The sequence below is a fragment of the Corapipo altera genome, unplaced genomic scaffold (genome assembly GCF_003945725.1).
Source record: "Corapipo altera isolate COAL_440 unplaced genomic scaffold, ASM394572v1 347, whole genome shotgun sequence".
NCBI classification, from domain to species: domain Eukaryota; kingdom Metazoa; phylum Chordata; class Aves; order Passeriformes; family Pipridae; genus Corapipo; species Corapipo altera.
The window spans coordinates 167469-195052 of NW_020885079.1; the positions used below are offsets into that span (position 1 = coordinate 167469).

At 57.9% G+C, this 27584-nt stretch overlaps 3 protein-coding genes across 10 annotated transcripts; 2 read left to right on the top strand and 1 right to left on the bottom strand.

Annotated features, from left to right (window-relative positions):
- The first annotated feature begins 3847 nt into the window (after nucleotides 1-3847).
- Nucleotides 3848-12651, top strand: SLC20A1 (solute carrier family 20 member 1). The gene is made up of 11 exons (XM_027669413.1): nucleotides 3848-3988; nucleotides 4201-4668; nucleotides 4760-4900; nucleotides 4990-5075; nucleotides 6523-6619; nucleotides 8202-8321; nucleotides 9820-10068; nucleotides 10162-10711; nucleotides 10966-11151; nucleotides 11420-11504; nucleotides 11969-12651. Exons 2-11 carry the CDS (start codon nucleotides 4353-4355, stop codon nucleotides 12131-12133), a joined length of 1995 nt encoding a protein of 664 aa, XP_027525214.1. The 5' UTR covers nucleotides 3848-3988; nucleotides 4201-4352; the 3' UTR covers nucleotides 12134-12651.
- A 1004-nt stretch (nucleotides 12652-13655) lies between these two features.
- LOC113960066 (cytosolic purine 5'-nucleotidase-like) lies at nucleotides 13656-22300 on the top strand. 7 transcript variants are annotated; one of them, XM_027669414.1, is made up of 18 exons: nucleotides 13656-13749; nucleotides 14229-14302; nucleotides 14392-14509; nucleotides 14579-14674; nucleotides 14760-14851; nucleotides 14940-14997; nucleotides 15117-15210; nucleotides 15323-15376; nucleotides 15477-15560; nucleotides 15698-15739; nucleotides 15829-15936; nucleotides 16097-16163; nucleotides 16236-16406; nucleotides 16583-16634; nucleotides 16722-16782; nucleotides 16902-17078; nucleotides 17185-17327; nucleotides 17425-18816. In XM_027669414.1, the coding sequence occupies exons 1-18, from the start codon at nucleotides 13661-13663 to the stop codon at nucleotides 17606-17608; spliced, it is 1764 nt and encodes a 587-aa protein (XP_027525215.1). In that variant the 5' UTR covers nucleotides 13656-13660; the 3' UTR covers nucleotides 17609-18816. The 7 variants fall into 7 exon arrangements, with proteins under 7 accessions (XP_027525215.1, XP_027525216.1, XP_027525218.1 ...); XM_027669415.1 differs by having other exon boundaries at nucleotides 15117-15177; XM_027669417.1 differs by having other exon boundaries at nucleotides 17226-17327; nucleotides 17425-17591.
- CKAP2L (cytoskeleton associated protein 2 like) lies at nucleotides 18936-27051 on the bottom strand. 2 transcript variants are annotated; one of them, XM_027669410.1, is made up of 10 exons: nucleotides 26181-26504; nucleotides 26056-26095; nucleotides 25892-25958; nucleotides 24512-24578; nucleotides 22240-23348; nucleotides 21617-21809; nucleotides 20251-20406; nucleotides 19894-19954; nucleotides 19435-19582; nucleotides 18936-19343 (listed from the first exon to the last, which is right to left on the bottom strand). In XM_027669410.1, the coding sequence occupies exons 1-10, from the start codon at nucleotides 26451-26453 to the stop codon at nucleotides 19100-19102; spliced, it is 2358 nt and encodes a 785-aa protein (XP_027525211.1). In that variant the 5' UTR covers nucleotides 26454-26504; the 3' UTR covers nucleotides 18936-19099. The 2 variants fall into 2 exon arrangements, with proteins under 2 accessions (XP_027525211.1, XP_027525212.1); XM_027669411.1 differs by lacking the exons at nucleotides 26056-26095; nucleotides 26181-26504 and adding an exon at nucleotides 26949-27051.
- Nucleotides 27052-27584: the final 533 nt, after the last annotated feature.

Here is a 27584-nt window from a genome sequence, read left to right on the forward strand (position 1 = left end):
TCCTTATCCCTGTGCACCCAGCCATCCCCACTTTGGCAGTGCTAAAGGGACACCCGGGTGATGCCATGCAGGGCTGCAGAGGTCCCTGGACAGAGGCTGGGGCTCAGCCAGAGCCCAGAGGGGATCATTCCCTGCCATCGTTGCCTCTTGTCCCCACAAACATGAAAGATTCTGGCAAGGCTGGAGACACACAGAGCAGCCAGGAAAAGTGGAGGAGGAGGAGTGTGGGGTCTAGAGAGCCCACCCCTTCAGGCTGTGGTTCCTCCACCAGGAACGGGACCTGTGGGAAGTGGGCAGGACATCTCGCCCTCCCCTGTGTGCACATGGACACCTCTGGGTATCTATTGGGCTTGTGGAGAAGGCTCCACTCTGATAACACTGGTTGGTGGAGTCCCCAGCCCTGAGGAGATTTAACAGACATGTAGATGTGGCACTTGGGGCCATAGGTCAGGGATGGCCTTGGCAGTGCTGGGGGAACAGTTGGACTCAAAGGTCTCAGAGGGCTTTTCCAACCCAAATGATTCTGTGATTCTATTCATCTCACCCCTCTCGTGCCACAGGGCAAGAAGAACAGGAGTGTGAGGAGGTGACCAGAGCCATTGTCCTGGGAGGGGAAAGGATTGGCAGAGGGTTGAGCAGAGACCCCTTGGTCCGTGGCAAGGGCAGGGGTCCATGGAGGAGATGCCAGCATGGATGGAGGAAAGGAAGGGATGCTGAGCATCCCAAGAGGAGAGGGAGGAGAGGTAAGAGATCCAGATTGGTGAATAAAAGGGATCTGAGCATGAACAAGGGAGAAATGGAGGGCCAGAGTGGACATGGAGGGAAGAGGTGTGAATAGGCACTGGGGAAGGAGGGGAGCTGCGAGCTGGCCAAGGGGCCAGAGCAACCTCAGAGAGGAAGTGGTGTGCTCTGGATGTGCAGGAGAGGACAACAAGGGCATGTGTGACAGAGGTGTGAGCAGTGGAACTGCTTTTGGGGCCAGGTAAGGACAGGGAAATCATTCAGCAGTTAAGTCATGGGCAAAACACTTGACTCAGAGAAAATAATTTTAATTTATTACCAATTAACAATTCAGTAGGACAATGAGAAATAAGAGGATCAGTCAGGAGCAGAGCCAGGGTGGGAGGGCAGCTGAGCACTGGGATGCTGAGGGTTTCTGGAGCGTGCTGGTGACACTTAGGGGTCCACAGTGTGCCAGCGAGTTTTGGGGTGCCCAGTGATGCCACTGAACATCAGGGCACCTGCAGGGACTGGGAGTGCCAAGCAGGCAGATTTCAGAGAAGGCTCAGATCCCATCAAAGGCTCCACAGTCTCAGACACCTGCACTGCTGATGTATCCCATGCAGGAGTTACAGACTACTGCTGTTACTGGGAGGGGGGATGGAGCCTTCAGGTCTGTAGGTGAGATGGCCACAGGCTGGAGCAGCACCTGGGGTGTTTCCCACCCAGCTCCCGGAGTGCTGCCCCACTGCCTTAAATGCCTCCAATGTCACAGTCCCACTGCTCGGAGGGAGCTGTTAAAGTGGAGCTGACAGAGGTCCAAGGGTCCCCTCCAGTGCTGGAGACCTGCAGCGTATTGGCATGGGAGCAACTCCAAGAGCCCCCCAGCCTGCTCCTTCCCAGCACATACTTGACTCTGCACCCCATCTGCTCAGTGCTGCACCCCGTGTGATCAACACTGCTCCCCATGTGCCAGGCTTTGCATCCCCTTCTGCTCAGTGCTGCACTCTCTGTGCTCAGTGCTGCACCTCTCCACACCCAGCCAAAAATCCGCATCCTTTGTGCTGTGCCCCACGTGTTCAGTGCTGCACCCCACATGCTCCAGTGCTGTGCCCCACGTGCAGTGCTGCAGCCCTTGTGCCTGGTACTGCCCCCCAGGGCTGCCTCTGCCTAAGCAGGAGTGCAGACACACCTGGATCCCTGGAGGCCCAGGCTGTGGAGCCTCCCAGCTTCATCCAGGGACTCCTGCCTCAGTTTCCCCACCAATTCACACATCTAGAGCAGATGAAGCCACCCAGTGGTGACAGGAATGCAGGGTGGGGACAGGGTAAGGGTGTGGGGTTGGCCCCTGCTACTGCTTTGTCAGGCTAGAGGGGCAGGGGGTCCCCAGGCTCCAAGTACATGCCTCTCCTCGCCCCCCAGGCCCAACCTAGGCTGTGCTGTGGCTCTATGCGCCTGGTGCTTCACGTGGCCTGGGGCACAGGGCCCCTGGGGACATGGGACGGACTCTGGCCGGGTGACGCAGGGGCAGCGAGGCAGCAGGGCTGGGGCACCCTGGCCACTTCCTCCCACACCCGATGCCATCTGCAACCCCTCATCACCAGCATCCCTGCGACTCGATGGCCTGCAACAGCCCCCAGCCACTGACCTGTGGCAGGGGCACAACCCCCAGCTGCCCAGCCCGCCTTTCCGTGCTGGCTGACCTGCTGCCCTGGGGCTGCCTGTGGGCTCTGCCCGCTGAGCCGTGGTTCCTGCTGGGCAACGGTCACCACAAGATGGGAATGGGCACTGGCACCCACCCCCCCTTGGGGCACACATCTGCCCCCAGCATGTGCATATGCACGTGGGGGCTATGTGAGCACACATGTTCACAGAGGGGTGCGCACCAGCTGGGTACAGGGGTGCACCCTTGGTTGTGCCACCCAGGCTCGGGATGCTGAGGGGACCCAACAGGACCTCCTGGGAACTTGCTGGGACACCATAGGGCCCCCTAAGCTGCCCCCACTCAGTTGTGAGTGCTGGTGTCTTGGTCAGTCCTGGTGGGTACTGGTTTCAGTCCCTGCATGGGATCTTTGCCAGGGACAAACCCGGTCTGGGGAAGGTGGGAGCCTCTTGGGCCAGTGGGTGGCCCTAGGCTGGTGCTGCTGCTGGGTGCTGGTCCCAGAGAGTGCTGGCACAGGTGTGATGCCAGTTCAGAGCTGGAGTGGGATTGAGCCACACTGTAGTGCCAGCCTGGTAGTCAGCAGCTTGGTGCCTCTCCAGGCCAGTGCAGCACCAGTACTGTGCCTGTCACATGCTGGTCACACTGGGGCTGAGCAGAGCCACGCCAGATGTGGGCCAAACCCACACAGACCCAAATGGGAGTGCAGCCCACACCCACCCCAAACTATGTCGGCCTGTGCTAGAGCCCAGCCTGGGCTTCCAAACGTGCTGGGCTGTGCCTGTGCCACACCAGAGCCAAGCCCACAGCTGCGCCAGGCCGTACTCGAGCCTAGGAGAGCCCATGCTCGTACTGGGCTGAGCCAAATGGTGCCAAGGCAGAGCCCACACCCGCGCCAGAATGTGCCCCACCGGTGCTGGGCTCTGCCAGAGCCGAGCCAGCACACCGCCGGGCTGGGCTGTGCCGGAGCCGGGCTGTGCCGGGGCCAGGCTGTGCGGGGCCGGACTGTGCGGGGCCGGACTGTGCGGGGCCGGACTATGCGGGGCCCGACTGTGCGGGGCCGGACTGTACTGCTGCCGGTGCCGGGCTGTACCGGTGCCGGGCTGTGCAGGGACGAGCTGTGCCGGGGCCGGGCTGTGTTGCGCTGGGCTGTACCGCTGCCGGGCCGGGCTGTGCCGGGGCCGGGCTGTGCGGGGCCGGGGCCAGTGCCCCCGCCCCGGGGGCGCCGCTGAGCGCGCACGTGGTTCCCGGGCGCGCTGCCCGCGCGGGGGGCAAGGCCGGGCCCGCGCTCTGTGCTCGGCGCTGCCCAATGGCGGCACGGCTCCGCCCTTTCCCGCCACCAGAGGGCCAATGGGCGACGAGGGCGGTGCCGCGCTCTGGCGAGAGGGGCGGGACGGCGGTCACGTGGGGCGGGGGCGGTGTTAAAGCGCGCCGGGCGGTGCGGGCGCCCCAGTCGGGCACCGGGGGCGGACGGGACAGGGCAGGACAGGACGGAATCTGACCCGACCGGACCCAGCCCAGCCGATCCGAACGGGACCAGACCCTTTGCGGCGGGGCGGCGGCGGCACTGGATCGACACCGACAGCGCGGCCCGGCCTCGCCCAGCCGGTGAGCGGAGGTGACGGGCGGTGGCTGGGCGGGCGCGGGCACACGCGCGCACACGCACACGCATCCCCCTCCCACACACACACATAAGGCGGCGGGAGGGGGCGGTGGCGCGCGCGGTAGCGGCCGTTACCGGCGGCGGGAAGGTCCGGTATCCGGTACCACCCACCCGCCCCCTCCCACCCCCCCTCCCCCGATCCCCGTCTTTCTCGCAGGATGAAGAGCGGCGCAGACCATGGCGTGGCACCCAGGCCCCAGCACCCACAGCCGGCGGGCCCGTAGAACGTCGAAGCCCCCCCGTGCCCTATAGCAACCCCCCTTATTTAATTTTATATCTAAGTTATTAACCTATCGCCCTGCACCCACCATGGAACCGACCCCCGCGGTGCCGACCGCCCCCATGGCCGGCTTTCTCTGGATGCTGATCCTGGGCTTCATCATCGCCTTCGTCCTGGCCTTCTCTGTTGGTGCCAACGACGTGGCCAACTCCTTTGGGACCGCCGTGGGCTCAGGGGTGGTGACCCTGCGGCAGGCCTGCATTCTGGCCAGCATCTTCGAGACAGTGGGCTCTGTCCTGCTGGGAGCCAAGGTCAGCGAGACCATCAGGAAGGGGCTGATTGATGTGGAGATGTACAATTCCACCCAGGAGCTGCTGATGGCAGGTTCGATCAGTGCCATGTTTGGTAAGGAACAGGGGTGTCACAATGGGGGGGACAGTGTGCGCCAGGGTGCCTCGGTGATGGCTTTCTTACTAGGCTTCTCCTCCTTCTCCAGGATCTGCTGTGTGGCAGCTGATAGCTTCATTCTTGAAGCTTCCCATTTCTGGTACCCACTGCATCGTTGGAGCAACCATTGGCTTCTCACTGGTGGCCCAAGGGCAAGAAGGTGTCAAGTGGTCTGAGCTGCTGAAGATTGGTAAGTCCACCCTAGCATGGCCTCCCTGGGCTTCCCTGTCCAGCAGCATGTCCAGCAGCATGATGCTAATCGTGCCTCTCCTTTCCTAGTGTTGTCCTGGTTCATCTCACCCCTTCTTTCGGGCATCATGTCTGCTATTCTGTTCTTCCTCGTCCAGAGGTTCATCCTCTGTAAGGTAAGGTTGTCTGCCCCATATTCTAACACTTTGGGGCTTTTGGCTGTTCCTGATGGACTCATTGATTGGCTTATGGTTACCAGAGTTTCTCTAGGCACGTCCTGGAGTCTGTGTGTTGGCACTGGGGGAGCCCTTTGGGAGCTGAAGTGGTGGGAAAATGGGACCTGTGGCCACTCCACACAGCAGAACTGGAGGGTGCGGTGGCATCACCTTCCCTCCTCCGAAATAAGGGAATTGTCTTGCTTGGCCTAAGCAGGAACAGTCCCATTTCGCAGTAGTGAAGTAGCCCAGAACGGATAAGGTCAGAGCTACTAGCTGGGCTTTTCCAAAATCCTGGTACAAGGCTGGACCTGCCCTTGGGACAGGCTGCAGGTAAAGGCAGTGACCCACAGCCTCGGCTTTCCTCAGCTGGGAGGGACAGAATTGTCCCTGGGGCTGAGGAAAACACATTTCTTCCAGCTGAGGAAGGTGAGGGGCGCTCGGGCTGGCTCCAGGGACACATTTCCACTGTGGGGAGTGTTGAAAACCCATGAAGAGGGATTGGACATGCAAAGTATTTGAAAAGAAGGTGACAGCCTTAGACATCATCTTTCTGAGTACAGGATACTGTCAGTCCAGAGCAGGGGTGTTCTACCAGCTATGCAGAGAACTCCAGCATTTTCTTCTGTATATCTGAGGTTAAATTCCTTCAGGTTTTAGTTCTAATGATTTCTCGTTCAAGAGATGTTAAGATCTTATCACTGGCAGCCCTTTAAAACTGCTCAGCGTCACTACTGTCACAGTAATCTTGTGTAACTGGCCTCCCAAAGCAGGGCTGGCCTTGTCACACTCCATTCTGGTGCTGAAAAGTCCGGTTGCTCTGTGCTGCTTGGCATTCAGGAAGGTTCAGTGTGTTTTTTCTGATACCAGACCCTGACTGCTGGGCAGCAGCATGGATTAAATGCTTCTGCTGCTGGTGCAAGAGGCTCACAGCGCAGGTATGTGGTCAAATAAGCTGCTTTGTAAGTAATGGACTTTTTATTTTGTCCAAGTCAGCTGGAAGGAGGTAAAAGCTTTGAAAGTGCTTGAGGAGTTAAAAGGAAAACACAGGTGGAGGTGGCAAGCTGGGGAGCCAGGGGAAGGGTTCAGGAGCCAGGAAGAGATGAGATGCTCTAGGTTTGGAAGTACTGGGACCCTCAGCAGGGCCTGCCGTGGCTCTCTGGGGAGCCTTGTGGGACTCACAGTATTCTGCCACCTCCTGCCCTCCCAGCTGGTGGAGGGTCTGTCTGTGTGTTGTTCCCTAAAGACTGTTGGGAGCTCTGGCTCCTGGCAGAACATGCAGGAGCTGCCACTGGCAGGTGACAGAGGGCACAAACCCCTTCTGGAAAGGATCTGATGCTGGGCTGCTCCTTGGCTGCTGCACAGCCCCCTGGTCTGCCTCTCCACAGCACTGATCTGTGTTTTCCAGGCAGATCCTGTTCCCAATGGCCTGCGAGCTTTGCCCATCTTCTATGCCTGCACTGTGGGGATCAACCTCTTCTCCATCATGTACACTGGGGCGCCCTGTAAGTACACAGCAGAATACTTGAACCTGAATTTTTGAAATTCTTTCTAAAGCCTCTATTAAATGCACGATTTACCCCTTTTTTGCTTTACAGGGCTGAGATCTCCTAGAAGGCGGCTGGCCTGTGCCAATTACAGAAGGCGGCAGGCTGGCCTGCGCTGTCTGGGCTAGGTAGTTGCCCAACCAAAGAGACCTGCTCAAACTAAACTCCTCCAGACATTTCTCCTTAGACTTCCCAGGACTGGCTCATAATATGACTTCCCCTTCCCTTCTCTTACCTGTGCTAAAGCTCAGGTACCTGGCGGCTGCTGAAGAGACTCTTCGGGCTGCTGCTGGTGGGGCTAGGAGCAGGGGTGGGGGCTGCATCTCCTCATTCACCTGGTCCCTAAAAACAAGCTAATTATCCCTGGCAAGAAGATGTGGCCCCTGTGCTGAGGAGTCTTGGCTTCAGTTGGAAAAGCCAAACTGAGATGCTGTTTGGCTGTTGTGTAGGGGACAGGTCACAGGCAGAACTAGGAGAGGGCTCAGCAGGGACAGGCAGATTTGCCACGGAGCTGGGGACTTCGTTACCTCTGTTGTCTGTGGGGGTGACTCGGTATGAGCTGTTTTTGGTGTGAGCGTGGGTTTCCTGTTGTGGAGGAGCTGCTGGAGGTGGGATGTGGGCAATTGGTGCTGGCTCTGGTAGGGTTGGTCTGTAAACAGTGACTGGAAAAAATTTTGGAGGGATGTCAGCTTCCCCTTCTCCAGGCTCTCCAGCATGGGGGAGAGGGCAGGGCTGCAGTGGTGCTGGGGGCACTGTAGCTGCTCCAGAATCACTTAATCATTTGGCATCCTCAAGGTGGATCCATGTTTATCCTGAGCCCTTAAATGCTGGGCAAGCTCTGGGTCTCTTAAGCACAGGGTTTGCAGGAAACCCTGTGCGTGGGTGAGGTGGCTGGGCTAGGGTTCCTTAGGAGCAGTAAGTCACTGCCTGCAGAAAAAAATTTAGGGTTTGGGTGGTCACAAGCACCTGATGCCCTGACCAGGGCCACATGATGCCAGCCCTCTGCTCAAAGTCAGGCTGCCTGTGAGAATGCTCCTAACTGGGTCAGATATCACTTCAGATGCCATGAAACTTAAATCCCTGGTGACTCCTGGAGCAGGAGAGCTGCCTTCCCTGACATCCAGAGGGGTCAGTGGGCTCCAGTGGGAGTAGCCTAGGCCTCTGTGTCCTCTCCGGAGTGGGGAAGTGGCACCTGTGCTGCAGCAGCTGCACTGGGAGGCAGGTTTTTTTTCTTCGACATTACAGCAAGTGAGGAGACCAGGGCTGTGTGGAGCCCAGGGCATACACTGCTCCCCACGGGGTTTGGCTGGGGAAAGGGGTTGTGTGTGGGTCAGCAGCTGATGGGGATGTGACCTGGGGGGCTGCTGGGTGGGGTCTTGGTGCAGTCAGCAGTACCTTCCCAGCAGCATTTCTCCCTGGCAGGTGGATTAGCTCAGGGCTGTTGCAGGTGATGGAGTCCCTGTGCCTGGGAAAAGCAAAGTCGTGTGTCGAGGAGCATTTTGCCCGGAGGTTTTCAAAGATCCGTTGTTTTATTTCCTAGTGCTGGGCTTTGACAAACTTCCTCTGTGGGGTATCCTCCTAATTTCGGCGGGCAGTGCTGTTGTCTGTGCTCTCGTCGTCTGGTTCTTTGTATGTCCAAGAATGAAGAAGAAAATTGACCGTAAGTACTGCATCCCTCTGCAATCCTTGGGGAAGGGCATGCTCTGGCTAACTGACTTCTCTTCCCAGCAGCAGATCCCATTAGCTGTGGGGCTGTTATTAGCAGGATCCTCATCTTTGCTCAGGGATTAACCTGCTCTGAGTCACTGGGGCACTTGCCATGCTGGACCCTGCCTGCTCCCAACCCAGGCACCCCAAAACACCCTCAGAGTAGCCATTGTGCTGCTGGTCTGCGTCTGGGACCAATTTATCTGCGGGGTGATCTGTCCTTGAGCTGTGGGAAGCGTCATAAAGCTGGTGCCACTTTAATAGAGGACACAGAGGGCAGGAGACAACGTGTCTGTAACCTTTAATCCTCTCATACATGCAGAGCAATCCTTGGCCCGGCTGATGCAGATCACAAGTTTAAAGCTGATGAAATTCCCTGTAGCAAAAAACCCCAAACCACTCTATTGAAAGGCATCCAAAGGAGCAGCCCGAGCTCTGCCTCCTGAGCAGCCGCGTGTGGTCCTGAATATCAATAGTGTGTGCAGGCTGGGGCCTCGGGAGCTGGCGAAGAGGGGATAACCGGTGTCCTTGTCGTGCTGGTCTAATTAGGGTGTGACTAACAGCTTTATGGCTGCTCTTGACAATCTTCCAGCTGTTCAGCTTAACTCCTGCCTGCAAGGCAAGGCAGTCTCTGCTGCCTGCCAGACAGAGGCTCCCTGCCTGCCCACAGCATCCCTGAGAGGAAGTGGGCATGCAGAGGGAGACAGCTCTGCAGGGACTGAATTCCAGGATGAGAGGTTTGATGCCACAGCCCAGCCCTTGAGGCAAACAAAGTGACTGGGAAATGGTCATGTTTGTGACAAGGAGGTGGTTTTAGTTGTTGTCTGAAGGAGCTGACCTCATGTTTTCACCTGGAGAAAACATGCTTTTCCCGGTAGAGTGGGAGGAACAGCCTCAGCTTCAGGGCTGAGCACTGCTGGTTTGCCTCCTGGGGGGAGAGGAGGGGGGCAGAAAAACAGGCTGCCTTTGAGAGGTGGAGACTGGCTCCTGTTTGGGTTTGTCACCCACCAGTGGAAGCTGGAGAGGAGCCCAGGCTGGAGCTGCCAGGCTGGCAGAGGAGCTGGGCTCTTCTGGGCAGCTTCTGTCAGCTTCAGGGGTCACTCCAGAAGTGGGTCCAGAGCATCCCACGGCTCATGGGGATGGGACAAACATGGCCCAAAGAGGAACCTCTGCCCTAGACATTACCGGCATAAAAGCCCCATAATGGTGTTTACCACACCCCGTGTGGGTGGGGGGGGTCTAAAAATAGGGGATGAGCTGGCTTAGATGGTTTGGCTGTTGTGCCTGGGACAAGGTGTGACTGCCCAGCAGCTTCCAAAGTTCAGGATGGGAGGGGGAGTTGTTAATTTTATTTGGCTGCCATAAATCTGAGTGGTGAGGGGTGTGGGCTTGCTGCTGGCGCTGGGCTCAGTGATGGGAAGGAGTTTCATGGCAGCTGCCCCCCTTCACAGGAGAGATCAAATCGAGTCCATCTGAAAGCCCCTTGATGGAGAAGAACGTTGGCCCAAAGGAGGAGCAAGAGGAGGCCAAGGTGCCCCTGAGCGATGCCAAGGGCCCTGTTGCCGATGTGGGATCGGCCATGCCTACCCAGGCAGCGGTGGAGGAGAGGATGGTCTCCTTCAACCTGGGGGAGCTGGAGGAGGCCCCAGAGCAGGAGAGGCTTCCCAGCCTCGACCTGAAGGAGACAAGCATTGACAGTGGTGAGTAGTGGGGGGTGATATGAGCGGTGGGACTCCCCCCACCCTAGGCACCCCTGGGTGTTAACCCCCCCACCTGCTGTCCCCGCCTGGCAGGAGCTGTGCGGCTACCCAATGGCAACCTGGTCCACCTGAGCCAGGCAGTGGGCCACCAGCTGGGCTCAGGTGGGCAGTACCAGTACCACACCGTGCACAAGGACTCTGGCCTCTACAAGGAGCTGCTGCACAAACTGCACCTGGCCAAGATGGGGGACTGCATGGGGGACTCGGGGGACAAGCCCCTGCGGCGCAATAACAGCTACACCTCCTACACCATGGCCATCTGTGGCATGCCCCTGGACTCGCTGCGTGCCAGGGATGGCGAGGAGGGGGAGAGGCTGAGCTGGTCTGTGGTGGATACGAAGAAGAGAGTCCGCATGGACAGCTACACCAGCTACTGCAATGCAGTGGCAGACACCCACCCAGCTGTAGATGTGGACCTGAACACAGCCCAGGCAGAGCTGGGTGTCAGTGACCACAAGGGCAGCAGCAGCTCTCTGGAAGAGTGGCACGACCAGGACAAACCTGAGGTGTCCCTGCTCTTCCAGTTCCTTCAGATCCTCACGGCCTGCTTTGGCTCCTTTGCTCATGGTGGCAATGATGTCAGGTCAGTGGTGTCAGCGGGAGCTGAGGGGGCTGCTGGCTGGGGCTAGTGCCCACAGAATCATGGAATCGGAATGGTTTGGGTTGGAAGGGAGCTTAAAGATCATCTTGTTTCAACCCCCCTGCCATGGGCAGGGCCACCTTCCACTAGACCAGGTTGATCCAAGCCCTGTCCAGCCTGGCCTTGAACACTTCCAGGGATATTCCATCTTGCCAACAGCCTCTGGCCCTCTAGACCAGATCCTCTTTCTCTTCCAGCAATGCCATAGGGCCCCTGGTCGCACTCTACCTGGTCTATCAGACGGGCGATGTGGCTACCAAGGTGGCAACTCCCATCTGGCTGCTGCTCTATGGGGGTGCGGGGATTTGCATCGGCTTGTGGGTCTGGGGAAGGAGAGTCATCCAGACAATGGGGAAGGACCTGACTCCCATCACACCATCCAGGTAAGGGGTGCCATGAAGCAGAGGGGAGGCTCCAGGCAGCCTGAGAGCTGCATCCTGTTCCAGGAGCCCCTCTCCCTTCTCTTTTAGGGGTTTCAATGGTGAAGCAGGGGCATGTGTGGCTCCAACACCTCCCTGCATCCTGGAGGGGGTTGGTCTGAGTGTCTGGAGAGGCAAGCCAGGGGCTGACACTGCAGTGCTGCCTTGAGCTGAGCCCACTGGGTGTTTTGGGGTGTCTGGTTCTGTTCTCATCTGCTTTCTGTCCCTGCAGTGGCTTCAGCATCGAACTGGCATCGGCGCTGACAGTGGTGATTGCCTCCAATGTTGGCCTCCCCATCAGCACGACTCACTGCAAGGTAGGGGGTTGGCGGGGGAGATGGTGCTGGCTCAGTGCGAGCTCAGCGTCCCCAAAACTTAGTGCTCATAGGGCCAAGCTGTGTGGGGGGTCCCGCTCTGGGCTTCCAGCCACTGTCAGCTCCTGGCTGTGCCACTTGCATCTCAATGTGAGGCAGCAGTGGCTGCCTGGGCTGGGGGGGGCATCCCTGGCGCACTTGGAAGGTGATGGGAAAACAAAACGCCTTTCATGGTCCCCTGGGCTCTGCCAAGAGGCCATGGGAACCCAAGTGCTGCAGGGCCCTGTCCCTAACACCCCTCTGGGGTGGCAGCTCCTTGCCCTGCACTCCCTACCTGCACTCTGTGAGGTCCCTACAGGCTGGAGCAGGACCCAGGGCTGTGGGGTGCATGTCAGGTGAAAGTGCGCATGTCAGGTGGGTGCAGACCCTCACTGCGGTGCTGAGCCATGCTCTGGCTCCTTTGGCAGGTGGGCTCAGTGGTCTCAGTGGGCTGGCTGCGCTCCAGGAAGGCAGTGGACTGGCGCCTCTTCCGCAACATCTTCATGGCCTGGTTTGTCACTGTCCCCATCTCCGGCCTCATTAGCGCTGCCATCATGGCCGTCTTCAAGTTTGCTGTCCTGAAGGTGTCCTGAGGGCACCAGGGCTCCCACTGCTCCTGCTTCCCACTGCTGCCCTCCTTCCAGGAGCCACCGAAGCTGCCCGCTGTGGGGTGGGGCTCCCCCATGTCTGCCTAGTGCTGTCACTGAATTATCTTTTTTAATATAAAATGTCTTGGCGCTAACATTGTGGGGGGTGCACCACCGTGGCTGTACATGCCCCCAGGTGGCCCCTCTGCTCTGCTGCAGCTGTAGATTAGCAGTTACTGCGGGCCACTTTTTCACTTCTAATGACTTTAATGAAGATCCTCCAGCAGTGATTCCTTGGGGGAAGGATGTAGGTTGGTCCTTGCCCTCCGTGTGAGGGGAGGGCTGGGGGGTGGTGGGGCACCCCCCTCACAGGCTGTGCTGTGTTCAGCTTTGCCTCCATTGCTGTAGTGGTGCAGACACCATCGTGCTCGGGGACACCATCCTGCACGGGGGTCCTGGGGGCTGCCCTCTGGCCCCGTCACTGCTGCTACCTCGGACTCAATAAAGATTTCCTTCGTATGCCAGCAGTGCCTCTGGTTCTGGGGATTGAGGGTGCTGGGGTGGCTGCTGCCTCATGGCCCTGCCTGCCTTGGCCTCATGCCCCCTAGAGCAAAGTGGGAACGATGATAAGAGCCCCATGTGCCCTCTGTGTCATGGGATAGGCTGTAAACAGCCTCGCGGGGGGGGGGGGGGGGGGGGGGGTTATCGGGGCCCAACACCTGGGGCAGCTCCTGTCCCTGTCACCAGCCCCATGGTGTGCATGTGCCCCCTCCTCAGCCCAGGGCAACAACTGCTCCAATGTCCTCCTCCATGTGCCCGGGGATGCTCCCTCCTGCCTGGGTCAAGGCCGGTCCCGGGGACCCGCGTCAGCAGCCCCGGCGTGTCGCAAGAAGTGGGGGGAAAGGGCGGGGGATGCTGAGGGATGGGGATGGGTCCGTGGGGGACGCACGTGGGGTTGGGGAGGTGCCTTATGTGCTGCGTGGGGACGCGAGCCACGAAGCCCCGCGGACCGGGGGTCGTTTTGTCCAAGGGGGCGTGGGTGTTCCCTCCTGTCCCGACCCCCCCCTCGCGCCGGCCCCGCTCCCGCCCTCTGACGGGGCCACGGCGTCCATCGGGGCGGCCTCGGGGCGGCAGCGGGGCCGGTCCCTGACCCCGGTTAATGATTCGCCACCGGTCGCTCCCCTCTGCCAGCGGCGTCTCCGAGCAAACACTGGCCCGGGGCTCCGAGAGCTGCGGGCCGGGGGGGCAGCGCTGGGGGGCAGCGCTGGGGGACACTGCTGGGGAGGGGGAGCCCTCTTTAAGGGGCGTGGGGGGCACTGCCCTGTGTGCGGGGGCGCGCGTGGGGAGGTGTCACTGCCCCAGGGAGGGTGCATGGCAGAGTCACCGCCCCATTTGGGGTCACCACTCCGGGGTGCCCCGGGTTCGTCCCGGCTGTGCTGCCCGGGGGGGCCGGGCCGGGGACCGGGGCGGGGCGGTCCCGCGGGGCCCCCTTAAAGCGGCGGCGGCCGCGGGCGGTGGCCGGAGGCGGTGGCGATGGGCAGCGAGGGGGAGCGAGGCCCGGCGGCGGCCCCGACTCCGGGCCAGGGCGACCCGCGGGCGCTGCGGAGGGACTGCCAGCACCGGTGGGCGGGAGGGGGCTGGGGGAGCGAGGGGCTGTGGGTGCAGCAGGACTTGTGAGAGTGGGGAGGGGACAGGTGGGGAGGGCACATGGTGGGGGGGAGGCAAGACCCAAGGGAAGGGCAGCGGGGTTCAGGTACGGGAGAGGAATCTTGGGGGGAGTCAGGAAGGGAGCGGAGCCCCTGGGGGTCACCCTACGTAGACATATCAGGTGTGGGGGCAGGCCAAAACAGGGGCCCACAGTCCCCCCTCCCACGCATCCCCCTTCCCGCCCCCCCCAGCTCCATTTCCATCTCAAAAGCCCATTTTTCTGCTCCAATAACTCACTATGGGGCCCTTGAGCTGGGACAGGCACACGACCCTCACAGAGCACTGACCAGGGACCGGGATGGGGGAACACATTCCCATCCCCTCCTTTGTGCCACCCCCAGCCCTAAACACCCCCCCTTCCCCATAACTCCTCCCCCCACCCGATTACCCCCAGGATCTTCGTCAACCGGAGCCTGGCGCTGGAGAAGATCAAGTGCTTTGGCTTTGACATGGACTACACCTTGGCCAGTGCGTTTTTGGGGAACCTAAGACAGGGTGAGGCAGTGGTGGGACCCCCCCCCCAAGGCCCTGTCCACATCCCTTCTGACTCCCTACAGTGTACAAGTCCCCTGACTACGAGGAGCTGGCTTTTGCTCTGTTGCTGGAGCACCTTGTTGCCATTGGGTACCCCCCCGAGATCCTCGCCTACAAGTATGACCCCACGTTCCCCACTCGGTGAGTTTGGGGAGGGGGTCCCAGGGAAGGCGGGTGAGACCCCCACCCACTGACACCTGTGTGTTGCAGGGGGCTGGTGTTCGATGCCCTGTATGGGAACCTGCTGAAGGTGGATTCCCATGGGAACCTGCTAGTCTGTGCCCATGGCTTCCGCTTCCTCAAGGGGTGAGTTTGGAAATTCCCCACCTCAGGGGCAGGGGGGAGCAGGGGGACCCTTGGAGTGGGGTGCAGCTCCATGCTCCTTCCCCAGAGCCGAAATCCTCCACTATTACCCCAATAAGTTTATCCAGCGGGATGACATGAAGCGCTTCCACATCCTCAACACCCTCTTCAACCTCACGGGTGAGTGACAACCCGTCTCCCTCACACCTCCACCACCTTGGGGTGCTGTCCTGTCCTGCACCCCCTCTCACATATCCCTCCCACACAGAGGCCCACCTCTATGCCTGTCTTGTGGACTTCTTCACCAACTGCTCCAGATACGTAAAGTAAGAGGGAGGTGATGGGTGGGGGCTTGCTGGTGGATCAGATGGCAGGGGGTAATCTTGCAGAGGAGCTTCACTTGGCAGGGCAGCCCCTTCACCCCCTCCATTCCTGATTGTTGCAGCTGCGATACCGGCTACAAGCACGGGAACCTCTTCATGTCCTTCCGCAGCATGTTCCAGGATGTGCGCGAGGCCATGGACCATGTCCACCTCTCTGTGGGTGCAGTGGGAAGGGGGCTGGTGGGAGGGGGGTTATGGGAGTGCTGGAGATTCCCCACAAACACCCTGGGAGGTTTTGGCCAGCCCCCTCCCTTCATCCACTCTGCAGGGCTGCCTGAAGGAGAAGACACTGGAGAACCTGGAGAAATATGTGGTGAAAGACGTATGTGCAGACCCTCATGGACCCCTCACTACCCTGCTCCCCTTTGCCAGTTCCCCTTGGTCCCCCCAAGCCCACTCCATGCTGATTTGCCCCTCACCAGCCCCGTGTGCCACTGCTGCTGAGCCGCATGAAGGAGGTGGGGAAGGTCTTCCTGGCCACCAACAGTGACTATACATACACGGATGTGAGTAAGGGGTGTCCATGTGCTCCCCCTGCCAGGTCCAGCTTGCCCTTGATGGGGGTGGCAGAGGGGAGGGTGTCAAAGCGCAATCAGTGTCTGCCTTCCCTGGGGATGGGTGACAGTGCCGGATGTCCTTGCAGGCCATCATGTCCTATCTGTTTGACTTCAGAGATGGGGACAAGGTGAGTCTATCCCCAGTGTGGGCAGCGTAGGGGGCTCAGGGTGCCATCAGCAACCTCTTGCTGACCCCCTTCCTCCCTGGCATCCACAGGCGGACACCCCGCAGCGCCCCTGGAGGTCTTATTTTGACCTGATTGTGGTGGACACCCGCAAGCCCCTCTTCTTCGCTGAGGGCACCGTCCTGCGCCAAGTCGACACGGTGGGGACCCCTCCCCTGTTGTGGGGCCAGTTGGGGCAGTGGGCACTATTTGAGCACTATGGGGGCTCCTGTGGGCAGAGCAGGGTAGATTCACCATTGTGTGGGCACCAAGTGGATGCAGGTAATGGTGTTCCTATCCCAGAGTCCTCTTGTCCTGTAGGACACAGGGAAGCTGCGCATTGGGACGTACACCGGTCCCCTCCAGCACTGCGCCGTCTACTCTGGCGGTAAGTGCCAGGCCGGGCTCCAGTCAGGGGGGGACATGCCCATGCCCCTGCCCTGACCCTTGGCTGTCACAGGCTCCTCAGATGTGGTGTGTGACCTCCTGGGTGTGAAAGGCAAAGACATCCTTTACATGGGGGACCACATCTTCGGGGACATCCTCAAGTCTAAGAAGCGGCAGGGTTGGCGCACCTTCCTGGTGGTGCCTGAGCTGGCCCGTGAGCTGCAGGTCTGGACAGAGAAGAGTGGTGAGCAATGCCTGGCTGGGGACATGGACCCTGCCCTGCTGGCGGACGTGGCCTGGAGCCTCCTATGCCTCTCGATGGCAAAACCACCCCAGCGGGCTGTGCCCTGACCCTCTGGGTCAGTCATGCTGGGCAGTGGAGAATGTTCCCGCACTGAGCCAGCCACGTTGACCTTGCAGAGCTGTTTGAGGAGCTGCGGAGCCTCGATCTCTTCCTGGCTGAGCTGTACCAGTGAGTGGGTGAGGGGAGTAGGGAGTGGTGGGAACACCTGTGGGGGACCTCCCAGGTGAGCCTCCAGCCGGATCTGTCCCGTTCCAGGCACTTGGACAGTGGCAGCAGTGAGCGCCCAGACATTAGCTCCATCAAGCGTCGGATCCAGGTGACACTCAGGACACCATCCCAGCTGGCACACAACTCAGCCCCACCCCTCTCCAACAACTTCCCCCTTGGGCACCCCGGGGGGCATTGGGTGCCCTGACTGTCTTGCTGCACCTCCAGAAAGTCACACATGAGATGGACATGTGCTACGGGAAGATGGGCAGCCTCTTCCGCTGCGGCTCACGCCAGACGCTCTTCGCCAACCAGTTGATGCGCTACGCAGACCTCTATGCCGCCTCCTTCATCAACTTCCTCTACTACCCCTTCAGCTACCTCTTCCGGGCACCCCCTGTCCTGGTATGCAGCCCCCAACCCCCCCTGCTCACGCACTGTGCCTCAGTTTCCCTCTCTACCTGAGGGGGGCATGGGGCTGATGGAAGCATTGGGTGGGCACCCAACCCAGCCTGTGCTAGACTCTCTCTGGGAGCCTTGTCCCCCCCACAGATGGCACATGAGTCAACAGTGGAGCACACTCGGCTGGACTCGGGGGAGGTTGGCACAGCCCTGCCCCCCTGGCTGGCCCGGCATAGCCACCCTGGCCAGCAGGTGGGTGGCAGGGAACAGAGAGGCAGAAGGACATGGGTGTCCTGCCACGCTGATGCCCATGGGGTCCTGTGCCCACTGAGCCCTCTCACTGTCTCAGGTCCCCCAAGACTCCAGCGGGGAGGAGGAGGATGATGGAGAAGCCTGAGCCCACCCCAGCACCAATGGATGCTGCTCTGGCAGGTGCCAGCCCCACAGGAGGGCATTTGGTGGCCCTGGGCCACTTGCACTGCCAGACCGAAGCCACCCATGGTCAGCTGCCACCTTTGATGGCCACAGGATGATTGGTGGCCCTGACCATGGCCCCCATCACACCTGTCCTTAGGCTGTGGGGCCCTTCTCTCAACTGTGCCTGGAGCCAGGAGAGGGCCCCCCCCCAATTCTGCTGGCTGCCCTGTGCCCCCACTTTAACTAACATCCTTCCTGCCAGCTCAGTGGCAGCCTGGGGCCACCCAATGCCAGGGTGAGCGGGCAGTGTTGCTGTTCCGGTATCACTGGAGGCCTGCTGCACCAGTCAGGGCCCCTGCAGCTCCTGTCCCTCCAGCCTCTCCACTGTGGCCCTGGATGGAGCAGGGGGAGGCTCCGGAGGTGACAGCTGCTCTGTGGGAACTCCCTTCACCTGCTGTTCCCCTCTTCTGTTTGCTACCCTTTTCTATTTATAAAAGATACTCAAACTCCTGGCACCACATAGACATAAAATTGGCTGGTTTAAAGAAAAACTGCTTTGTCCCTGCACCTGGGAGGTGGGGGCAAAGGGCAATTCCCAGCAGCTGGGACAAGCACAAGCCCCTGGGCAGAAGGTGGCAGCCCTGGGTCACCTCTCCTCTGCAGAGGAGGGAGCTAGGCCAGCAGTGCTCCCCAGAGTGGAGCCAAGCCCCATGCCAGAACTCCAGGACGCTGCTCCAAGACTTCTTCCGGCATTCAGGACTCAGTAGAGATGCTGAGCCAAGACCGGGGGTGGGTGTGTCGGGAGGGAAAGAGGAGGCAAAAGCGTGGGATGGGGTCAGGACCACTGCTTACTGGGGTTGGGCAGGTGACAGTGGGGCTCCCCCCATCCTCTACAGCAGCTGTATGGTCACTGCTTGCAGCAGGGACCCCTTGCCCACCCCAGAGCCAACCCCTCGCCTGGTACCTTGTGCTACTGCCTGCTCCAGCTGCAAGGACAGCACCAGAGGGGCCCCGAGTGCATGTACAGGGCTCATCTGCACTCACTGGCCCATCCTGGACCCCAACCATGGCCAGGAGTTTGGGGGCCTGGCCTGCTGCACCCCAAGGTCCTCTGCACCACTTTGGGTGCTGCTGTCAGCCTGCACAGAAGCTGCTGGAGTGTTGCAGGTCTTCCAGCCCCTCAGGCAGAGTTAGTACTTCTGCCCATGCCTCTGGACCTTGGTCTGCACGTGCCTCTCAGCAGGGACATCCAGATGCTGTCCAGGTATGGCACAAGGCAGCTCCAGAGCAAATCCTTTGGGACATCACTTCCAAAACACTGAGAGGTGCTTGGAATGTTGCAGTCTGGCTGATACCATCCTACAGCAGGAAAATTAGGCAGAGGAGCTGAGGACAGTCCTGGGTGACGCAGTCTTCTACACTGCTCACTAGGCCACACACATCTCTACTGCAAGTCTTTAATATATTTAAAACAGCACTTAGATATTTCAAACAAGCTTATTCTGTGCCACCCCCCCATGCTTACACCCGAGGGGCAGCAAGAGAAGCCAGTGGAGTGTGTGCAAGGCGGCACAGGGGGCAGGTGGATTGGCTCTACCAGGAACCCCTTAGCAGCTCTCAAGGGTGTATGAACTCAAACCCTCCAGCCCTGTCACCTCTGGCAAAGCCTTGTTTTTCTGGAAGATGAACTGAGTCTCCTCTTCAGCATCCAGGATTTCACTGAGGGATGACACTACAGGGTCATGGTCCTTCAGCATCTCTGGGTAGTGGCTCCCAGCCTGCTCAACCCGCAGCGAGCGCCGCACGGGTGTCAGGAATTTCAATTCTGGGCCTTTCGGGAACTCCCTTCCTCTGTGGAGAGGACAAGAGCCTTGGGTAAATCCTGTGGAGGAGCACTGGCATGGAGGGTGCATGTTGCCAGGACCAGGGGGTTCAGCCTTACCTGGATGCAGATGTGACCCGTAACTTGACTGAGAGAGGTAGGGAGGTCAGGGGCCTCCCCACTGGGCCTGGAGTCGATGCTACGGGCTCCCTCTCACCTGGACAAGGTGTTGTAGGCTCCCAAGGAATGGGTTGCTCAGCCTTTTCCCCTGGTAAGAGAGGAAAAGGGCAGTTGCAGTTGCAGAGAGTGCCAGGTGGGGAGGAATTACACTGTGGTGTTTCGGACACAGGCCTGGCTGTGGAGGTGTGCTGGGGCCAGGACCCTCCCCAGCTCTGGCAGAGGAACATTGCCCCATTATTGGGATCAGGATTCCAGACTTTCAAAACACTCAATCTCCATCAAAGTCAAGAGGGACATGGGGTGCTGGGACAGACTGCAGAATGTGCTGTTTCCCAGATGGCAGCAGCAGGGAGCCTTGGCTTGCTCACACTCCAGACGGCTCCCCCATGTTCAGGTTACCTTCTGATGTATGGCCTGCAGCCTTCAAAATATCAAGAACATCCTCGAGCTCCTGGAGTGGCTGCAGGAAAAGCAGAACATGGGTCAGGACAGGTCTGGTATGGTAACAGAGACCAGAGTTATAGCTGAATAGGAGGAAAGGCTTTTGCTGCATCACAACAGCAGTGTGATATGTCAGCACCCAGCACAGCTGGGCAGGTGCCCACCCTGCCCATGGAACGGGACCAGCATCTCTAAAGGGCTTTTTCACCACTAATTAGTGCTGCTAAGCTCATCCCAAAATCCAGCCCCTGGGATCTCAAGGAAGCCCACCCATTCTGAGGCAGGGATCATAGGGAGCTGGTGAGCCCCACGCACCTGAGCACCTGCGCAGACTGCTGCTCTGTACAGCCCCATCGCATCAAAGGGGCCACTCCGGGCCAGCAGCTTTGCTTGGCAGATCCAGAATTTGGCAAATTTCTCTGCCTGGGGCACAACAGACAGCACTTTTGATAGCTCCTCTGCATGGACACCCTGCAAGGAGAAGGGCAAGGACCTGGTAAAAGGTGTCCACTGCAAGGACAAGGGTATGCACTGGGGAGCTGTCAGTACCTGACCGTGCTTCCAGCACTCTTCAGGAGAAAGATCTCAGGAGTCTGGGTTTACAAGTCTCCTACATAACAACGAGCAGATAAAAGCTGTCCTGCCTCTATCTTCCCCTTGGATAAATGAGTCTAGTACTCCGAAGAGCTGTCAAAGGATAGACTCCAGTGCTGGCATTATTGGAGCCACTAAATCCTGGAGCAGAGCTAGCAGTCAGTGTCCCCAGCAACAGTCCCCCACCAGAGCTGTACCTCAGACTGTGACACCAACAGGGATCTACCTCAAGTTGGTTCAATCAGCCTGGGTTTCTGTTGCAGATATTGCTTTTGCAGACTGCACTGCCAGTTTCCAGAACACCATCAGTTACACATGTGAGTCCCACACTGCTTTTGGCTGGGGTAGTTAATTTCCTTCCCAGCGGTTGGTATGAGGCTGTGTTTGGGATTTGTGCTGAACACAGTGATGATAAAGATGTTTTTGTTATTGCTGAGCAGGACTTACACAGAGCCAAGGCCTTTTCTGTTTCTCATACTGCCTCGCTGGGGAGCTCGGGGTGCATGGGAGATTGGGAAGAGACAGCTGGGACAGGTGACCCAAACTAACCAAAGGGATATGCTCAGTATATAAAGTGGAGGGACATTTGGAGTGATGTTGTCTGTCTTCCCAAGTCCCCATTATGTGTGACAGGGCCCTGCTCTCCTGGAGGTGGCTGAATCTGCCCATGGGAAGAAGGGAATAAATTCCTTGTTTCGCTTTGCTTGTGTGCACGGCTTTCACTTTCCCTGTTAAACTGTCTTAATCCACAAGTTCTGTAACTTTTACCCTTCCGATTCTCTTTCTGATCCCACTGGTGGGGGAATGAGTGAGTGGCTGCGAGGGGCTTGGCTGCTGGCTGGGGTTAAACCAAAACATTCCCTTTTGATGGGGTACCTCTCCATTTTCCCTGTCAGTGTAGCTCACCATGTGCCTTTGACCTACCCATAACTCCATGAGGACTTTTATCTTCCCTACCCATGTTTCCCTTCTGGCAACTGAATGCTTGCTCCCAACCCCTCTGTGGTGTGAAGGTACATGGTCTGCATCCCCTGGGATGCTCCAGGGGAGGAGGAGCCTGTTCAAGCAGCCTCTTTCCCATTCCTACCTCCTCAACAAAGTTCAGGCACTCAGTTAATATGTTGTTGATCTTCACCAGGCAGCGCTGCTCTGGATTCTCTTGCTTCTCTTTCGCCTTGACCTTTCTGCAGGGCGGCTTCACTGCCTGCTTCTGAAGCAGCGTCATCGGCGGCCGCTTGTATTTCTTGCCTTTCGATGCCAACCACTCCTCCAGCTGTTTCCTGTCCAAGGACCAAAGTATCACCTTGGTTACCACCCCAGCAGGCAGCCAGCTCTTGCCAAGATACTGTTTTTTCTATAGAATCCCCCTGTTAGCTGACTTCAGCTGCTTAGAAAGAACTGGTACATTTATCCCAAAAACACATCTCAGCTCTAGGCTAGGAGAGGAAAACTCTCACAAGTGTAAGCCTTGAGGCTAAAATAGAATGGCCACACACTCTCCTCCCACTCACGAATTGGTGGGAGAGGAACTCAGGGCCCCACCCAACATCTTTCCCAACTCTCTCTTTTCCAAGGCAGCAACCTCCAAACAAGCCTTCACTGACAGAGACTTCAGACCCCATTTTCAGCAGGATAGTGCTGGCTCATCCAGTTAAACCCTTATACTCTGCTGTTCCCTGGAAGACCTAGGTGACCAACGCTGCCACTTACTTACGATCCGCAGCTGATGGGATCCTGGGAACACGCCCATACTGCATGATTGCCTTCGGCAGCTCCGGTTTAAGCTGATCTTTCCTACTCCTCAAATTACCCTCAAGTGCATGAGTTTTGGAGCAGTGTGTGCTGGGAGGCTGGTTTGCGTGGTCTATCCCTTGGGATGTTGCTGTGTGTCTGGGACACACCACATTCATGTCCTTCCTGTCCATCCCCCCTTTAATCACGGGCCTTGGCCGTGGCATGGTGCCATCTTGGTTCAGGTTGGATTTCAGGTTTGTTGTCCCCTGAGGCCTGCCTGAGGCCAGAGGCTTAGTGGGAGAACTTCTCATTGGGGGAGGTCGGAATTGGTGCTTAAAAACTCCCACTGGAGCTGTGCCAGGTGGCTTTCCCACAGGTTGCCTCACTGTAGTAGTTTTTTCCTGGTTTGTCCCTGTTTTTTTATGTAGCAAATTAGCAGAAGCAGGAAGGTACCTAGGGGGCTGCAATGGCTGAGTTCTGACACTTGTTTTTTGAGACACGTTCTTTGAGCCTGGCAGGATTTTCCTGAATTTATCTGGAACTGGGTCTTTCTTAGCCTGGCGGTTATTAATTTTGTCCTCTGGGCCCACAACAGGCCTTGACATTACAGCTGAGCTTTGCTCGTAAGCCAAGACTCTCTTCTTCCCAAGACTGCTTCTATCAAATTGGAAATCTCTGTTTAGCTCTGGGAGTGCGGAGGCTCGTGGGCTGAGGTTTTCCTTGTGACAGACCAGCCCATCCTGCAGCTCCTCACTCAGGGACCAAGGCACTCCAGGAGGGGAGTGGTCACTTCCCACACAAAGTGCTGCAGCGGTGACAGTGTCCTGTGCAGACTTCTGCTTCCTTTCCGGATTTAGGTGACCAGAGCCTGGAGGTAGGAGCCTGCCTCTGGTCTGTGCAGAAGCAGGAAGCTTTGTGCTCTTCCCTGGCTGCACTGGATGCACCCCCACTGCTCTCTGGGATGTGTTTGAAGGCTTCTGCTGACTAGCATGGCCAGTGTGCTGTGTGGATTTGGCACTAAGCTTGCCATCCTCCTGAGCACTCTTCATCACATTTCTGAGAACATCCTTCTTGTTCCTGTCAACCTGGAGAGACAAAGCAGCCCTCAGCTCCAAGGAGAGCTCAGCTTGGTTAGATCCTGAGAGCTGGCCCAGGGGGACAGCCATGCAAAGGCCTGTGGTGACAAAGCAGTTGTCAACAGAACAGTAACACAGCACCCACCAGGACATGGGCAAAGGATCGGTCTTCCAAATTGAAACTCCTAACTAAACTAAACTAAGCTCCTCTGAAAAAATAAGTAGTTCACTCGTTGCCAGCTATTTAGCAATCTGTTGAACGTCCTCATTTGGAGTCAGGAACTCATGACCCTGACTTGGGGATGTGGTTTGCAAAGAAAGTTACTTACCCAAATTGCAGCAAGGATGAAAAATTATGACTAAAGCCCACTCTCTTGTGACCCTATAAATAGAGGTCCTGAGTGAGACCCTTTGAGCCCTCCTGGACTGCAGTGGGCTATGACCACTATCTCCCTCTGAATGGGGCCTCTCAGAGCCAGCAAGCTCTCACATTTACTACACTTGGAGGATCAGCGAACGAGGATGATGGAGCCTCTCCTCGAGGCTCAACCCCCCACCGCAAAGGCGGTGACGTGAGTCCTTCACTGAATTTGAGGGGAATTTTTCACAGGTACCTTGTACAGACTCTTTAGGCCTGTCTGCATGTGAGTGTGAATATGCTACAGCAAATGTACCATGAAGGTGGATCTCCTTGGTTCTTAAGTACTTTAGATTTGTAAGTCAATCACGCCTGTGACTTACTGTTCTGCTACAGTAAATTCTACATGAATCCTTTGCTAAATTGTTTAACTTAACCTATTGATTAAGTGCTGTTAGAACATGTAGGCCTAAACTGTAGGTCAGGTCCTGGCCTCAGATTAGCAAGGAGGTCTGCTTTGAAACTTGTGACTCAACAGATGGGTCTTCCTTATTCCTTTTTATCCTTACCCTTTCCCACCCTTACCCTTCCCTCCTCCGGCCCAACCCCCAAGCTCAACATAGATAATTTTTAGGTTGGTTTTGTTTTAGATTGATTGATTTTAGGTTTAACCATCCAGTAAGTAGTAGATGAACCTTGCCAATACCTTTGACGGTGTTTCTTTAAGCAACCCTAAAACACTCATTTGCAACAGGCGACCCTGTTCTGCCCAGACACACTTCAAGCATGAAAAACTCAAAAACTTTCTACTTACATGCTTGAGTTTAGAAACTGGTTCTAAGTGTGGATTCAGGTCATTTGTCCGGTCCTTTAAAAAGGGTCTGTAAGAGTAAAAAAAGTTATCAGGTTATTTAACAAGTTATTGGGTTATTTAACAACTGATCGGGTTATTTATCAGCCATTGCAGAAAGGCTCAAATATCTAACCCACTGCTGGTTGTTTCAGACACGGGAGCTTAGGAGAAGCTTTCAGAAATCAAAAACCTGTCAAGAAAGTACCACATTCTGTAATTCTTTTTCTTTTGTGAAGCAATAGGAAAGCAACACAGACCATTAACATCCAAGGTTGTCACAGAACTTCCACAGACAACAAAAGTAACCAAAATGGTTCATGCAGACTAGGGTCTGGCAGGCAAGGGGTTTGGAGGCTCCTGACTTGTCCTGTGTGCCACAGACAGCTGAGGTCATGCTGCTGCCACGCTGCAGGTCACAGTGGTGCCTTGGAGCATCCCAGCCAGGGCTCACTGCAGCATGGTCAACCCATGAGCCCCACAACTGCCTGGATACTGGCAGCAAAGCAGGAAGGTGGGACAGCAGCCTACTGTCAGCTACCACAGTCCCATCCTCCTCCCCCTCCTCCTCCCGGAATTGGAGCCCTCTGACAGCAGCCAGCTATGGAGTTCTCCCACTCCTCAGCTCCAGGGCAAGCAACTCAGCCCTCAGGGAAGGTTAACGCCTGTGCGGGTATTTTTCTGTAAGAAAAGAGCCTGGATAGTGAGGTGATCATCCCAGTTCTACACAAGTGCTATACTATGTCATAAAGAAAGGACCTGAATCTTCTCTCCTCATTTCTATTACATTAGTGGTGTTTCCCAGAGCCTGGCACCAGGGATCTGTTTGCTCTTTCTGCTCTCTGATCCTGCTTCTCCCCCTATTTTCCTGTCATGTGCACTGAAAATGCTCCTTCCTGATATTAACCTATCCCAAAGGTCACTAGAAGCTGCCATTAAAAACCAGTGTGAGATTCCAACCACCCCTTCCTTGAGACCCAATTCTGAAGCTGAGTCGTTGGCAGCAAGGTCTGTTCTGCCAGAGCCAGGAGCTGAGATGAGAAGGTTTCACAGAGATTCATAAAATACCCAGAAGAGATTCCATCAACCATTGGGAAATGCCAGCACTCAAGCTGTTCTTTTGATCCTGCTGCCAGTAGCTACAGAGCAGTGCTGGGGTGCTGTGGGGGCAGAACCCAGACAGCGGGGCCCTGGCAGGAGCTGGTTCTCTGTATGCAGGTGAGAGAAAGCAGACACTGGCCAGTGGGGAAAAGTCACTTATAACTCAGAGAATCACTGAGCGATTTGGTCCGGAAGGGACTTTTACAGATCATCTAGTCCAAGCCCATCATCCTCTTGACTTACTTTGCACTCGGGCATTTCAGCCTTTCCTTGGCTGCTCGGCAGTTCGGCAGCTGGCTCCTCCGCTGCTCTGCAGAGAGATGACAGGAGATGTGCATGCAGCACTGCCTCAGTCTGTGGAGAAGGAGTACCCACGACAAACGATTTCTGTTACCCTCACACACTACCTTGCACTCCTCTGCCTGGGGAGCCTGGCAATGCTGTGCCCTGAAATTCCAATGCACATGATATTGCCTAGAGGCTCATTGGCACTTAAGCTCCCTGACCCTCACAGCGTGGTGCTGCTCAACACCTCAGCTGTGCCAGGCTCAGTCAGTTTGCAGAGGGAAAGAGGAGATGCTGCCCATGACCCCCTTGCAGCTGTGTATCCTGCGGGCCTGCACCCAGGGGTGGCCAAGACCTCTTCTAAGACAGGCAACAGGGAAAAATGAAGAGTATCGCAGCAGGGGGACAGAGGATACCTCTGACATCCCCAGTATGGCTGCGGCACTGGGGCAAGAGTCCAGCATCGCCCTGTCCCCAGGGCCCCCCACATTCCTAACACTGTCCCACCCTCACCCCCCATGTGTCCTGGGCTCCGAGGGCATCTCCAGCACCCCCAGCCCTTTGCCCTGAAAGGCTTCCACAAAGCCCAAAAAGCATCGCGGCCCCCCGACAAACCCCCAGCCCTCCCATACTGCCCTCCTCCCAGACCGCGTCCCTGGGCCCGTTTCGTGGGGTACTCCCCACGGGTTGCCGCACCCTCACCCCCTCTGACCACCCCAACCTCCTTCCCAAGGCCCCAGCAGCCCCTCAGGCCGCCCCTGTCCCTCCACCAACAGGCCCCCACTGGCCTGCCTCTGGCCGCCCCCAGACCAGCACCCCCCGCACTCCCATCCCACGGCACTCGCGGCCACCCCGCAGGGTCCCCGCGGAGTGTCCCCGTCCCAGAGGGTCTCCAGGTCGCAGGACCCCAGAGCTCCGCTCCCCGTCACGCCCACAGGGCCCCGCACAGGGAGCGCCCGCAGCCCCCAGCCTCGGGACCCCTCGAACCCGGCCCCGGGACCCCCCGGCCCCTCACCGGCCACCCCCGCGCGCTCCATCCCGGGCGCTGCGACCACCGACACTTCCACCAACCGCCGCGCCGCGTCCATTGGCCACCGCTTTCTTCAAACCGACCAATAGAGAGAGGGAGCCGGCGGCTGGCGGCGGGGCCGGCAGACAGAAGAGCTGTGATTGGCTGGAGGCGGGCAGGGGGCCAGGACAACGGCCCTCTTTGGCGGCCGAGCCCCCGCGGGCGGGGCCCTGCGATGACACAGGGGGACGCACTGCGACATGTCGTGACACACTGTGACAGGCCACAACATGCCACGCCACGGTATGTGAAGCCGTGCCACGTCTGGCCACGCTACGCTATGCAACGCCATGCAATGCCACGCAATGTCGTGCCGTGCCATGCCGTGCTGTGTGATGGCATCACATGATAACGGCATGGTGTGGTGTGAAATTGTGTGACATGGCACACCATACCATACTATGTGATGACATACCATGCCATGTAATGCCACGCCATGCCATGCCATGCCTCTTGCTGTCCTGCTGCACTGTGGCCCACTGTGCCATGCCTTAGCAGTGAGCCAGGGTAGTGGCAGCAGCTGGAGCAGAAGTGACAGCCCTGGGTGGCTGCCAGGATTTGTGTGTGACTTCCACCTGTGGG

Excerpts from the sequence above, each read along its gene's own strand:
- CKAP2L (XM_027669410.1), bottom strand. The coding sequence starts at position 26,453 with ATGGGGGGTGAGGGTGGGACAGTGTTAGGAATGTGGGGGGCCCTGGGG. Across the intron at positions 21,810-22,239 it reads CCATCAGCTGCGGATCGTAA|GAAACAGCTGGAGGAGTGGT; the intron begins GTAAGTGGCAGC and ends GTCCTTGGACAG. Across the intron at positions 20,407-21,616 it reads GCCTGAACTTTGTTGAGGAG|GGTGTCCATGCAGAGGAGCT; the intron begins GTAGGAATGGGA and ends TTCTCCTTGCAG.
- SLC20A1 (XM_027669413.1), top strand. The coding sequence starts at position 4,353 with ATGGAACCGACCCCCGCGGTGCCGACCGCCCCCATGGCCGGCTTTCTC. Across the intron at positions 5,076-6,522 it reads AGAGGTTCATCCTCTGTAAG|GCAGATCCTGTTCCCAATGG; the intron begins GTAAGGTTGTCT and ends TGTGTTTTCCAG. Across the intron at positions 10,069-10,161 it reads GGAGACAAGCATTGACAGTG|GAGCTGTGCGGCTACCCAAT; the intron begins GTGAGTAGTGGG and ends CCCGCCTGGCAG.
- LOC113960066 (XM_027669414.1), top strand. The coding sequence starts at position 13,661 with ATGGGCAGCGAGGGGGAGCGAGGCCCGGCGGCGGCCCCGACTCCGGGC. Across the intron at positions 13,750-14,228 it reads CGGAGGGACTGCCAGCACCG|GATCTTCGTCAACCGGAGCC; the intron begins GTGGGCGGGAGG and ends GATTACCCCCAG. Across the intron at positions 14,852-14,939 it reads CACCCTCTTCAACCTCACGG|AGGCCCACCTCTATGCCTGT; the intron begins GTGAGTGACAAC and ends CCTCCCACACAG.